The following is a 15,003-nucleotide window of genomic DNA, read 5'->3' as shown; positions in this document are numbered from 1 at the left end:
CAGGCTGATCGACAGATGGATACCCGGGGAACCCTGGAGAACCCAGTCACACTGGCCCTGTGTCCCAGGTAATGGGTTCTTCCCACCATAGGCTCAAGGACCAATGCAACAAAGATGAGAACTGAGGCCACGAACAGCTGTAGTGTATGCCCCTAATTTTACCTTTATCTTTACCACTGTAACAAAACTGGAACACTTTGAAACTTTGCTGCAGAGGAATTAAAGTAAACAATGCAGTTTTCAGTTTTTTCAGTTGTAATATTTTTTGTAATAGTAAAAAAAAACGAATTAGTGTGAATCTCCCCATTCTGGGTGCAGGGCCATCACTAGGAATTCAGACAAATTTTTCAGATTATGATTCCCTGCCTTAAAATTTTGAACTATTAGGATTTTTAACCATTGCAATTCAAAAAAATAAACCTTCACTGTATTAGAATTATCATATTGACAAGTCCCAAGCAAACCAAAACACTAAAGTGGCCAAATAAATATAATAGCCTTAAAATACTGCTGTTCCAATGGAACAAAGGCAAATATTTTCCTCAATTTATTGCTATCATCTAATGTAGTCATTAAAAGAGCATTGAGGGATTAGGCTTTATATAAAATCTTAATCGATCACTTCAAAATACTTTAGTTATACAGTAGAAAATTAAAGGTACTAAAGAAACCTAAACATAATTTATGCAAACTTCTTTGTCAAAATCTACTACTGGAGAACAAATTTCAGAGATATTAGACTTAAAAGTAAGACAGGGAAATAAAGTTCTATGCCTTGAGTCACAAATGACATGAAGAGTCTAAAACAAGTAACTCTTGTCTTTATACAATATACTCTACCATTTATTAATATAGGTAACTATTAGATGCACTAAAGATTTGGATATTAATAAATAGATGAATCAATTCTTTTTATAATCTGATGCTTAAACAAGCAGCACTCCAGAATGTTTGCTCCAGCCCCGATATCCAATAGCCTTGCACGCAAGGGCCCTCATATCTGCAACATAGAATATAGAGCATTAATAATTAGTAGCTTATTTATATAACATGCTTTATATTTCAACACACTCTGAGGCATTAACATTAAAGAAAATACAATCCACCATAAATATTAACTATTGATTTACTTATCTGCCTTTTACAATATATTACAAAGACCTATAAGCCAATGCTATATATTTACAAAACATTCACTGCTTGACCATGACATTGTTGACATAACTGCAATCTCCCATTTACATAACAAAATATGAAGCTGACAATGATGGTCATGTACACTCACATCAATTTTGCTGAACAAATTCATAGTGAAAAATGTTACCATCATTGGTGCTCATGTTGACATTTTGTAAATTAGTTTTGGATCTAGAATATCTAGTCTAGAATATATTTGTGTTTTATAATTTGAAATTTAAATAGAAACATGACTCCATACTGATATTTATGGTATTTAATCTGCAGTGAAAACATTTCATGGCACAGTATTTCCTTTACGAAGCTAAGGAAATAGTGCCATTTCAAGTTAAATATATTTAGAGAAAATGAAGAGAGAATTCCATTACAAATAGTATCTAGAAGTGAGTCAAATGTTTATCATACTAAAAATATCACTGGCTGCCACTTGTCCAATTACAGCTCCAATACCATGTTACTTCCAGGAAATTCTCTTGACAGATTAGGCATAAAAGAAAATATTTTTTGTTCCTTTGTTTACTTGCAAAATCACCTCACCTCTAAGATCTTCATATTTCTTTAATTTATTTCTGGATTATTTTAGTATATACATCATCAGTGGTCCCTCAAACATAACTTTCATATAAATCCATAATTTTGAATTTAAGTGTCCAAACCATTTCAATGTACTTAACATCTTGCCTGTGTGTTCCATTTCATGTCATGAAAAATGGCAGGGTTGATAAATACTGTCCTCTTTTCTGTTATTTCTGGTCATTATTTAAGCCACTGACCTTCCTACCATAAACAGGCACAAACAGAAAAAAAATCTATCTAGTCTCTCATAATTGGACCAAACTTTCTAGATTCAAAATTCTTCCATTTTCTCCCATTTTATGATGATCTCAAATCATTTCCTTATCTTTTTCCCTAAACAGTATACAAAAATCATTACTTCAACCTCCCTCCTATATCTACTGTCATATCTGTATTAAATCATCTTCCTTCAACAACTTATACTTGATTCAACTAAATCTAACTCTTCTAATAAGTCATCTGCAAATCATCTTGTAACAAATTACAACCTGGCTTGACTTCTAAGCATGATATGCATTTAATCAAATTTCTACTGTTGCCACACAAAGATACAGTGAATAAAAGACCTCAGCTTGAGGAAAAAGTGGAAGAAAGACAACTTTGAAGTGATATGTTTAAATCATTGAAAGAAACTGGCATTAGCCGAACATGACAGGAGCTTAGGGTCAAAGGAGCTGCCTCGTACAGGCCTACCGGCCTCTTGCAGACTCCTGCGTTCTTATGTTCTTATTAAGACATTACTTAAGTGCTCTAATAAAAATCAAAGTAGAATTCTGTTTTGGTGGTGTTCCCATTAGAATTTAAGGTTACTTGTGTGAAATAAAGAAACATTTAGACAGCTCAATGCAAAAACTTATCTTTTAATATCCACATAAACCCAGAGATATAGTCTTCAGAAAAGAAGAAAAAAAGCACCAATCGCATTACTAACTCATTTTCGGCATATACTGGCTGATACACTCACTACACGAGTTCTGTGTTCTAACACTGCATGCCTGGCCCATTTCAAGTGTGCAAAAGTTAATGCACATGAAGTAGAAAATGTGCAAGAATTAATATAAACAGGCTAGTATGAATGCACAAAATTTTACAGCTTCTCCCACATGCTACTCACCGCATCGATATCAGCCACATCTTCCTCCTCTTCAGAATAGTCATCGAATTCAATATCGTCATCCATGCCATCTTCCACGAAGGTGGCGTTCTCATTAACCTTAACTGTGGGGGAAATAATGTCAAATGTAAGGTGAAAAGGGAATATGCTCACACCTCTGGAACAAATACCTTGCATTCCACTCATCCTCTTCTATCACAGAACAGTAAAAGATATCATGTAATTCATATGCTACTGAGTGAGACCGAGTACAAGAATTACTTCTAATATCAATGTCCATACTGCAAATGAATCAATGACACAACTCACATCAGGTATGAGTGTGGCACCTAATATCAATTTACCTGATTCAGGGATCTCTCCATAAGATTTCAGGTTGCGTGCTTCATCTGCATTATACTTGAGGATAACATCTGCCTTTTTGTCCTGGTAATCTCGGAGGCCCAGAAGGATGATGTCTCCCTGGTTGATCCATACCTGAGGAAGGATGGGAATAGGGAAGGTTATCCACAAAATTACAGTAAACCCTTGATATAATGCTTATAACGGATTTCGGATATAACGGACAAGGTCAGACAGTTACAAATCCACGGGGAACAGCTGAGAATAGTTTTTAAACCACCCACTTCTGGTAACTACAATAGTGTCTGCTAGCCACCTCTCCCTCCTCCCTTTACCTGCTGCCCCATCCTTCGGTTATCGTAGTCTTTTTCACCCCACCTCATGAAATATTTTCCTCCTCATGGTTTCCATTCAAATGAAGAACGTATTTATACCACAAGAAAATCTTATGCATCAATCCAAGACGTATATGTAATGGAAAATAGCCAAGTGTTTGTGAATGTCAGTACTGACACAGCTTAAGGGGGTTGAGGGGCGCTAAACCCCCAGTTAGGTAGGTTAGGTTAAGTTATGTTTGGTTAGTAAATTTATTCGGCACATGGTGTGGGGCACGGAAATACGCAGCACGGGATGGGACATATAGGTAGCGATCGTGATCCAATTTGCAGGCCAGTGTTGCAAGAAACACCTCCTCACAGAAATAAGTTGCTCTGCTGTCCACCATGCATGCACACAGGAAGAATACATGGCAAGAAAACATTAATTTGCCTGGTTTTGTTCTAGTTTGTCCACGTGTAATCTTTGTGAGCGGTGAGTGAAATGTAGAAACTGTAAGCAATAATAACAACTCTGCAAATAATTTTGCGGCTGCAGCGGGTGTACAACATTGAAAAGTCAATCACTTAATGATTTGTGACAAATAGTTATCCTATTATTTCATAACAACCTGAAATCTACCAAAGAAAATGTTTCATCTGCCAGTGCGAGATAGGCACACTTGTAAAATTTTACCCATTCCCGTAACATTACGGTCCCCCGCAGGTCCCCACTGCAAGTTTGTCAGCCTCGGTGCCTCGTAGTCCATCGCCAAGCCTGCTATGCGGCTATACAGACAACGTGCACACAACCTACACATTAAAAAAATATATGCCTACGTTTATTAAGTTCATCGGTATTGTTTCACGTTTTTTTCAAATTTTCGCCGCTTATGACTAAGTTATCCCCCAATTAGTCCATTATATCGAGGATTTACTGTATTTCTACACCAGAAAAACTATTTCACTTTGAAAATGAGGGAGAAGTCGAGTTTATTCTAAAAAAATCTAAGGTGAAAAGATAAGACGATGGTGTGGCTCTGTGTTTTATGTGAAGACCATAAACTGCTTGTAAACATCCTTTATGAGCCCTATGAACCCCAGCCCTCTGGTGGCAAGGGTAGATACTTTCTTTGTGACAAATACAGTAAATGCTTTGATATCCACAAACCTTGTATCTTCCTATGGTGCAAATAAGTTGGGGAAATTACCGGCATGAAGACCAAGATGTGCAAACCCATCATAATATCCACACAACTGATCATTAAGTGGAGAAAATATGGAAAACTATCACAAAATTTGCATAACGTAAGGATTACGTGGAGAATTTATGTGGATGGAGAGAATCACACTTGCAGCTGACACCTCAGTAGATGGACAGCAGGAGTTGTAGAACATGTTGGAGGACAACAGGGACTTTGCTATTACTGCAGTTTATCACTGTTGCAAACAGCTGCCGCTGTTTTGTTTTTCCGTGCAGGGGAGGCAGTGGCCAAGTGGTCAGCGTGCGGGCGTGGTGAGCCCATGAACCTAGATTCGAGTTCCACCAAAACACACTGATTTTTCAAGTCATCTCCAAGTGGCAAATTACCCACATGCTGCCTAGATCTTCTATCAACCCTAACCTCAGCAACTTCGTTCGAGTGGAGCACCATTGGCCAGCATGGGCCAAGCAGTCATATATCATGGCAGCCACTCTAAATAAAATTCGCCTGCACCATTAACGGGCTGGGGCCACCCAAGGGACTCCTCAAGACAGCCTACCAATGCTACAGAAAGCACACACAAAACAAAACAAAAACTCATCAGTGCCAAGACAGTATTCTCACTGGAGACAAAAAGTTTTGATGAAAATCAATGATGATTAAACTATGAGGCGAATTATCGAAGGGTACAGATTAACAAGATCGACTCTACAGTATATCAAGAACACCAGCCAGAAACTAATGAGTTACATAGAAGCATATGGTCACACATCAGGTCAATCTGCTTGTAAAGGGAAGAGGAGGGTTAAGGCTCAGCAAAATTTGCAGAGCTGGATAAGTCTGCTTTTATGTGGTTTTGTCAACATAAAGTAGGGGTGAAGGTACACACCACTGAGAAGAAAATGACCACAGATAAGTTTTCTTGTCACCAAGCTTCAAGGATAGATGGCCCAATTGGTTTATTGCCGTTTCCTTACTAAGTGTGGAGTATGGTGAAGCTTTGAATGCCTTTCATGGAAGTATTGAGTAATATCACTGTTATTGAATTAAATTGAGAAAGCCTTGTTCTCAATCAAGTGAACAATGCTGATGAAGCAGGCCCTCTTTACTGTAATATTCCTCCTCGATAAAAGCAGAGTAAGCAGCCAGTCTCCCATGTGTTTGTGTTGTGCAAGTGCTACAAGTGGGCATCAGCTTCAGCTGGTCATAGGTGGAAAAGCAAAGCAGTCTGTGTAATCACAGATTGTCTCCCAGATATTGATTACAAACTCTGCAAGCTTGGTTCACAACAAAGATCACCACAGATTGGTGGCATTACCAGCATTCCAAGAAGATTGTTTGTTATCAAACAGAGATCCTTGATATCCCTCAAAGCATGTAAAACATTTTGCTCTGTTTGACAGTGCACATCCACACCCAGCCAAGGAGTTGATCAGTCAAAAAGCTATATTTGGGAACTATTTTTGCCTGCTAATAACACTTTTCAGAGGAAAAGGAGGAGGAGGACAGATTGGATACAAGGGGGACATAAACTCTGAAGAACCTAAGGAAGTACTACAGCTTGAAGTCAGCCTTGCATACAATTGGGCACAGACATGGAAAAAGAAATCATTAATGCTAAAGACTGGAAGCTGACATCACCGACAAGGACAACGAAGTCCCTGCCATTCCTTGACTGCCATGAATCAGAGGCCTTAGATGTTATCATGGAGTACATAAAACACTTAAAAGCTGTTTCTGGACTTCTTTCTTGTGTATATATCCCCATGATAAGCCTCATGCAGAGCCTTATCCAGAGCAGCAGTGTAAGAGAATGAGGCAGATGACCCTAGATACCTTTTGTCAGCCTCCTCCAACACTTGCTTCATCATCTGCTCCAGAGCCTGAATCATCATCTCAGAGCTAATCATAAACTTGCTTCCTTCAATAATGTATCACCCTCTCCTCACCCAGTATCTGAACCATTAGCAAACATGCTGCTGGAGTAGCACCAGGCTGCAAAGAATAACTAACTTGCTCACTGCTTTGCCACTACTAAATCGGATAATTTATTACAAGTCGTTCTACAGAGGTAAGTGACAGTGTACAGTTATATATGCCACTACTAAATCGGATCATTTATCACAACTCTTTCTACAGAGGTGAGTGACTGAGTGTACAGTTATATTATGGTACAATATATTATGTAAACCTAACCAATCAAAGCTAACCAAGCCTAACTTCCCCAGACCTAAACTAACCTAACAAAGTAATATAGCTACTGCAATGGGTAAATACATATTTTTCTCTGTGCAAGCTTGATTTTTTTTATCATTTTCCTTCATCACTTTCAAAGAGGCAAAAAAGAATTGAGATTAGCACATGAGAAAACATCTCCATATGAAAAATGTATCAAATATTGATAAAAAAAATAACATTTTGAAAAATAGCCCCACCAACCACAAACTGAATCCTAATGATTATCAGACAAGTGTGTACAAAAACACAACTTACCTGCATATTACTTCTTCTTCAGCCATTACTAAACAATAGGACAATGGCCTTTCTTAATGTCGTCCACCTCTCTCTCTCTCTGATGTTAGTGTACTTCATCCAGCTCCAGCAAATGATCTAATTTCATCTCTCCACCTGGTCTTCTGCTTGCCCTGACTGCTACAGTTTTTGGGTTGCCATTGTTACTTTAGTTGTCCATCTGTTATCAGTTCTTAGCATGATATGACTAACCAAGTCCATTTCTTATTTTCAATGGCCATCAAAACATCTTCAACCTTTGTCTGTTATCTAATCCATGATGTGCACTTCTCATCTCTTCAAGTTGTATCCAACATTTTTTTCTCTCCATATTCCTGTGTGCACTGTTTAGCTCACTATGAATATTTTGTGGTGCCAAGTTTTTGAATCTTATGTTAGGAATGTGTCAAGTTGCTATTCATGTAGCTAAAATACTGGCACGCTGATGCTCATGGTTGCCTTGCTTATGTCTCATAATACCTCGAGTCAGGTGTGCCACAGAGCGAGGCAAGACTTAAAAGTAGGTGGGGCGCCATGCACCAGCTGTGGCCCAAGTGTACAGAGGCACAGTGGGCAAGTCCATGGAAAGTTAATGGCTCCCCACCAGCCCCACTCCATCTGCATGGAAAGGTAAAGTTGGAGGCCTACACTAAAGCTGGACATGGCCTCAAGATTCATCTCCGTCACACTGGCCCTAGAGCCTGCGGTAGGAAATAACCCATTACCCCATGACACAGGGCCACCTAAGTTTACGTTCCCCAGGTTTCCCCAAGTACCCAATTATCATCCTGCCTGAAAGGGAGGATGAACAGCTGGGTGAGCTGTGTGCATATTGCCTGGGCCAGGATTCAAACATAGGCCTGCAGATTCAGCTAGACGAGCTAACCACCTCCCAACATGATCCATACTATTATGAATATGTGGTAAGTTTTGTGTATCCTTTTGCCCTCTTAACTGTAAATTATGCAGATATTCTGATAGTATGGCACATTTCAGTCAAAATGCAGATAATTTCCAACAAACCATGATAGGTTAGCAAATTTGAGTCCCCATGGAGATAATGTCAAGGTGCGGATAATGTAGATGCAGACAAAATACTGTAGTATCGATAGTAGCAGTAGTGCTAAGTGTAGTGGCAGTAGTAAATGTAGTGGCTGCAATGGAAATCACACTAAAATCTTCTGACATATGAACGACCGTGTTTCAAATTATGCAATAGGCACCCCAATTATGCTGAAACTGGTCACGTGTATAACCTCACCTTCCATTTCAATGAGGAAAGTCACAATAACATTCTGCACACCTCCAATGAAAAGTGATGTGTACTGTTTATCATGTGTAAGCGCCGCCCGAGCATTTCAAATTTGGCGCTTCGTTGTAGTGTACTCTGCAGTTTTGCAACGCTCATACATATGTAACTTGTATTTGTTATTTTGATACATTTATAATTTTACATGTTGCATGGTGGCAAGTTTGAGGTTACTTGTGTAATTTTTTGTCATGTAAGATTTTGTGTTGTGGTGATTGCTGCATAGGGGGTAGGAAGGAGCCTTGGAGGGTGGCAGAGGCTCAAGACACTCGTCCAGCACGCCGCAGCTGTAGCCGTCCTCCACAAGAATTGAAAGAGTGACACCGTGCTATTGTTGTTTGTGCTTACTGTTGCAAGATGGGAGAGGACTGGGAGGTGGATTTGGCTCGCACGAGGTTGCTCGTTGAAGCATGGGAAGGGTTATAATCTTGGTAAGTGACCAACGCTGAGCCGGCATATTTGCTGATGTTTCATATTTATAGTTTAACGAGACGCCAATTTATGGCATGCATTAGTGCTACTTTATTTGTGAGCCAAACTTTGTGAGCCAAAGTGCCTATTCATTTTGTACGTCATTGTGATTGTGAAAAATGTGTTTACAGAAACAAGTATGCCCATGTCAGCTGATTGGTGGTGGAATAAAGGCCAGTCTGATGTGGGGAGTTTCAGTTGTACCATTTGGAGTAAACAGTCTCCTACATCAAATGTGATATTTCCCTCAATTTTTACTTTTGGTGACCAGAATGGGACAAAGGTAAAAACCAAAGAAATAACATCCTCAATACTGCTTGAACAGGGGTGCAGTGTCATCAATATGGCCCAAGAGATAGGGATCTCAAAGCAAGCTACCTCGCAATACAGTTTCCATGTGGAAGGACAATGGACTCAAAAGGAAGATTTTTCAAAGCAAAGACAAGGTTTTGCAGAATAAAGTACTTGGTAATCCATTGAAACAGTTGCAAAACGGATCAAGTTCTCAGATTTACTGAAAGACGTGGATCTTTTGGACCATCCAACATCCAACATTGGATGCAAAGGACATGGAGGAATCACTCTCAGGGGGATTATTCAGCATGTGAAGACTCGTTGTGGTAACTAGATGTGGTGGTAGTAATAGTAGTAGTAGTAGTAGCAAGTAGCATTCCGAAGTTCAGAATTAGGATATTTACAAACGTGAACATGATAAATTATAATAACAAAAAATTCATGCAAAAGTATAGTAATAGTAGTAGTAGTAGCAGCAGCATTACTTTTTTCTCTTTTCTTGCAGCTCTGTTATTCTTTTTACATAAATTTTTCCCAATGCATTAACTAGAAAAAATAGATGCCTTGCAAAACAATAACACTAGATGGTGAAAAGTGCCAGGATGCTATGAGTTTAAAGTTGCAAAATAAGTGTCAAGTCTGGATAAATATGAAACTGACCAACTAGATATACAGCAATTAAATTCTACACTCAATAAGTAATTCTCTACCTTCAAGGGAGCAACCACTTCAGACGACAGTTTTGTTATTAAGAGGGCTAGCTCAAAATAAATGAAACACACAATAGCGAATAAGTAAACAATGACTTTTGAGTGCTTGCAATTTGAAACCGGTCAAATAGTACTGGGATTAAATCTGAATGTTTAGTTTCGCCCCTAGTGATGATGATTATTGGGGCGTTCTGTTCTTGGCGCTGCAACTGCAAGGTCATATGGCGCAGTTCGCCCCTAGTTTTCACCCTTTTTTTGGAATCCCACTGCTCTATACTACAAGACAGGTTGAGTATTGGTCAGAAAGAACATGCAACATAAAGTGAATTCACCAAATATATTTGTTTTATCTGTTCAGGTTTTGATGTTATGACCCTCTAAATGTCAATGACCTTAGCAAGCCCAGTTTGAACAATATTTTTGTACTCGGAGACCCATAACTTTGAAATTAAAATTGGTATGAAAATCATTTTCAGTTAAATGGTATACAATTAACCCTTTCAATACATGACACAGACGTCAGCGTCACAGTATGGAAATGGTTAAGAGGAAATGGAAGAGGATTAATCCTCGTCTAAACCTCTTACTCCTCTTCCATTTCCTCTTAATCCTCTTTAAACCTCTTATGAGGAAATGGAAGAGGATTAAGAGGTTTAGAAGAGGATTAATCCTCTTCCATTTAGAACATAAGAGCGTAGGAGTCTGCAAGAGGCCGGTAGGCCTGTACGAGGCAGCTCCTCTGAACCTAAGCTCCCATGTATCTAACCCCACCTAATATCGCTGTCCCTCTTAACCCTCTCCATACTGTGGCGCTGACGTCTGCGTCACCGTATTGAAAGGGTTAATGTACTTCAAATAAAACCTCAATTATATTTTGGGTCTAATTTTTTTTAATTTTGAAGTTTTTAAGTCACATTTCAAAAAACACATTCAAAGTATTATGTGATTTACAAATTAATATTTAGTGCACCATAAGCTGAATGAAATCACGTGAATGAAATGTTGTGATACTCTACTTCACAGCATTTTTGAGAACCAAAGAAGAGGCACTATAGCCTTTTGTTAGCTGGACACAGGTACAGATAAATGTGCTTCCCTCTACTTTTCTCAGCAATACATTTGCAAATTAACAATTCATATAGTAACTATGCGTTTCATATTCTTACTCACCTTTTTGCGAAGTTTTCCTCGAATGTGACAGAGACGCTTCATGCCATCAGTAAAGCACAAGGCTTCCAATCTTCCATTTCCAAGCATTTTTGTCACCTGAAAAAAAATAATATTCTTACTATTGACAGTATATAAGAAACCAAGGAAAAAGTTCCCTTAGCCTCCGTGGAGCATAACCCTATAATGAGATTCAGCAATGATTGTGAAGGCTGGGCCTTCTGTTTATGTAGAGTGTGCATAAGCGTTCCGTGCACATGCACATATAATAATAATGTTGTTAATAATTTAGGCATATATGTATCTCGTTCGATTTCTTGTCTTGTTTTTTTATATATGCGGCTGGGTGAATTAAACTATTATTATTATCATTATTATAACAATTCAGCCAAAATGGTGATGCAAACAACAATTCAAAAGTTCCAAGTTGTCACATAATATGGAATATTGAAATATCATTAAATACCAAGATGATAAAATTAGACATGGTGGGTATGGGATCAAAATAATAAAATATGAAACATTATACAATTTGATTCAATAAAATAAATAAACAAGTAAAAGGAGAAAAATTGGAATGATACAGTAGTATGGATTGAGAAATAAACATACCAGTCACAGGCACATAGTCAAATTTCCCACTACATTTATACATAAATGCTTACACACACACACACATACACACACCATACACAAAGTACATATGGGGAGGGTCAAAAGGTGAAAAAATGGAAGAAATGTAGAGGTGCTCATGAACACATATAGAGGGATGATATGTAAGACATTAGAACTAAAGGATAACATCAGTTAAAACTTAAAAGCTATAAGATATTGTGGGTCTGGTGGAAACAAAAGTACATATATCAATAAAATGAAATAATATGGCAAAGGGAAAGAAAAGGCCATAAGACACTAATGATAAAGGTGGGGGATCAATAATCATGATGAATTCCGATTATAGTCAAATTACAGAAAAATAAAAATTGGGTGATGATACTATACCAACAAAAACAACAATGTCACTGCATGCTGTCAAATTTTTCCAATTAATAAAATAATGGATAAATGTTGGCACAGTGTGCACTGTCCTCATGCACAGGTTCAGGTGCAGCAAAAACTACAACCACTGAGCATGATAAACTGATGGGTGCCGTGAATTGCAAGTGACGTCCAGAAAAAAAGATTCTATTGAGCAGTGGTTCCCAACATTTTTGCACTCTCAACCCTTTTAAAAAAATCTTGAAACAAACATGACCCCTTGAGATCGACAAGTTGTTCAACGCTTTTTTTTTTTAACACACCAATTTTCAAATATACCCAGCCCTGTCATGCCCCTGAAACATGCCCTGATGTTCCTTCTCAACACTCACCAGCAGAAGCACACAGAAGCAACAGAAATAAAACAATACAAAACTATCTTGAAACGATCAACTATAAAAATTATTCTCCCAAACCATTTCAAGCAAGGCTTCACGACTCTCCAGCCAATCCTCCACAACCACTGGTTTGGAACCCTTTCTACTGAGGAATGCCAGTTATCATGGACTTTGTCATGAAAATTTAAAACCTAGGAAATATGTCATGGAAATCAAGGATACATTTCATTAACCCCTTCAACCCGGCGACCCCGACGTCAGCGTCCGACGGCGTCACAATATGGAAAGGGTTAGTCCTCTTCTAAACTACTTAATCCTCTTCTAAACCTCTTAAGAGAAAATGGAAGAGGATTAAGAGGAATTTAGAGGAGGATTGAGAGGTTTAGAAGAGGATTAATCCTTTTCCATTTCCTCTTGACCCTTTCCATACTGTGACGCTGACATCTGCATCACGGATGGAAAGGGTTAAATGTTCTTTATATCAGTGCCAACATTGCATCATGACTCACCTGAGCGTATTCTTGGCCTTCTTCCTTGAATATCAACTCCCTCTTCTCGGCTTCATTTTCATTCTTTCCTCTCCTGCGGTTCTTTCCTCCCTTTCCTGAAAAATGAGTTAAGAAGAAAATGAAACAAATGAACAGCAGATTCCAAAGAAGGCCATTGCAAAGGCTATCCCAAAAAACTATTATATCAGACGAATCATACATAATAAAGTAAATAAGGTAAAGCTATAGACTTACACCCAATCCAAAATGGCTGGCCAGGCCACCACAAAGTGAGTTTTCGTAAACTCCAAGGTGGTGCTGTATTGTCTCCATGGATTATAAAATAACCTATTTCCACTAGGTATAATATATAACCTACTACTATCATAATAGTAACTTCTAGCTGCTTAATTTGTTGTTTGAATCTCAAAAATTTGTCATTTTTGAGAGGAAAAAGGGGAACTTTCAAGTTGGCCATGGTGATTTCAACAGACCTTCCGACAAGTAAGACAAGTAAGTAAGTGTAGCCTCCTCTGATGCTGCTGACGACAATGGTGCTGCACAAAGCACACCGCACATTTATCATAAACAATTAAATTTAACAAATCTAACCTAATGTGACTCAACCCAACATAATCCCCTGGCTGCCAAATATAATGTGCTGGGCTGCACTCATAAACCTTAAAAACATCATTATATTGATGCTTCTTTAATTTTCTGAAAGCTACCATTAACTGCACGGATAATATTCATGAAAGCGTAGCTTCCTTTGGCAGCGGTCCAGCCAGTGTTGCGAGCAATACCTCCTCACAGATATAAGTCGCATAAACATGTGGGGTGGTCCAGGGGCCCCTGGTTAGAGGGGGGGTCGAAGGGGGCGAAGTATCCCGTTAGAAGTTAGGTTATGTAAAGTTCGGTTTTAGTAGTTTAAATATGCTCCCCCACCCAAAAACCCCAATTTCCCATGGGTCCCCCAAGTTGAGCCTCTCTGTGAGCTATTTTGCAGCTGCGGGTGCACAAAAGGCATTGAAAAGTCAATCATTTAGTCATTTCCGGAGAAAAATACTCCATAATAAACAGCATTATATTTTGTCCAGAAATCAGCAGTTAGCATCTCAAAATCAGCAGGCTACACTTTCGTGAATATTCCCCAACTGCGCTGCATTCAAAGAAATAAAACACATATATAGTCAGAATTAACCTCGTACTGTAATATTAACCAAGTGTTAGTGAAAGTTAAACCTAAACCTACTCAGAAAATAGACATTAGCCACTCATAGCCTGATATTATTTGTTCCAGTGAAACTCAAGCGGTGAACAGCATGCCCTTGTTCCTGACGACCAGCTCCCTCCCTGACACCATTCCCCATAGTGGTGCTGGTTTGGAGTGGCACTGACCTAAGGCTGTCCACTGATACACCCAGACTGCACCAAGGAACACACACACACACACACACACACACACACACACACGCACACACACCACAGCCTCGCCACACACACACACACACACACCACTAGGAAAGAATGCCCCCCAGTACTCTCCTCGACACCGCCCCTCCCAGCCCTCCCAGAGCACCCATTATTTTACCCCCTGAGCCCCACCAGCCTCCAGTCCTCACCTTTATTCTTGGGCATGGCGGCGTGTGTGCGGGGGCGGCGGTGAGTGGGTCCAAAGCTGCAGTACTCGCACCTGGGACATCAGCCGCTGCTCCTGCTGGGGGAAGGAAGGCCGTCAACTGAGAGCTTAATCATCACTATTCTCAAAGTTTAAAAATATGTTTCACTGTAAATTCCGCGTTTAAGTTCTTTAATAATGGTTTAGTATGTATAAATGTTTACTTGCATGGATTTTGTTGTATATTTAAAAGCTCATTTGGCTTATTGCGCAAATCTTCTAACATGATTGACAAATAATGAGGGAAGTGA

At 39.0% G+C, this 15,003-nt stretch overlaps 1 protein-coding gene across 1 annotated transcript; it reads right to left on the bottom strand.

Annotated features, from left to right (window-relative positions):
- Nucleotides 1–237: 237 nt before the first annotated feature.
- Nucleotides 238–14,837, bottom strand: LOC127003754 (eukaryotic translation initiation factor 1A, Y-chromosomal-like). Its single transcript, XM_050870756.1, has 6 exons — nt 14,697–14,837; nt 13,096–13,190; nt 11,214–11,309; nt 3,232–3,364; nt 2,888–2,991; nt 238–1,000 (listed from the first exon to the last, which is right to left on the bottom strand). The coding sequence occupies exons 1-6, from the start codon at nt 14,710–14,712 to the stop codon at nt 995–997; spliced, it is 450 nt and encodes a 149-aa protein (XP_050726713.1). The 5' UTR covers nt 14,713–14,837; the 3' UTR covers nt 238–994.
- Nucleotides 14,838–15,003: the final 166 nt, after the last annotated feature.

Source organism: Eriocheir sinensis, chromosome 26 (genome assembly GCF_024679095.1).
Source record: "Eriocheir sinensis breed Jianghai 21 chromosome 26, ASM2467909v1, whole genome shotgun sequence".
Classification (NCBI taxonomy): Eukaryota; Metazoa; Arthropoda; class Malacostraca; order Decapoda; family Varunidae; genus Eriocheir; species Eriocheir sinensis.
Note: the sequence above shows the minus strand (reverse complement) of the source record. Positions and strands in the feature narration are given on the sequence as shown.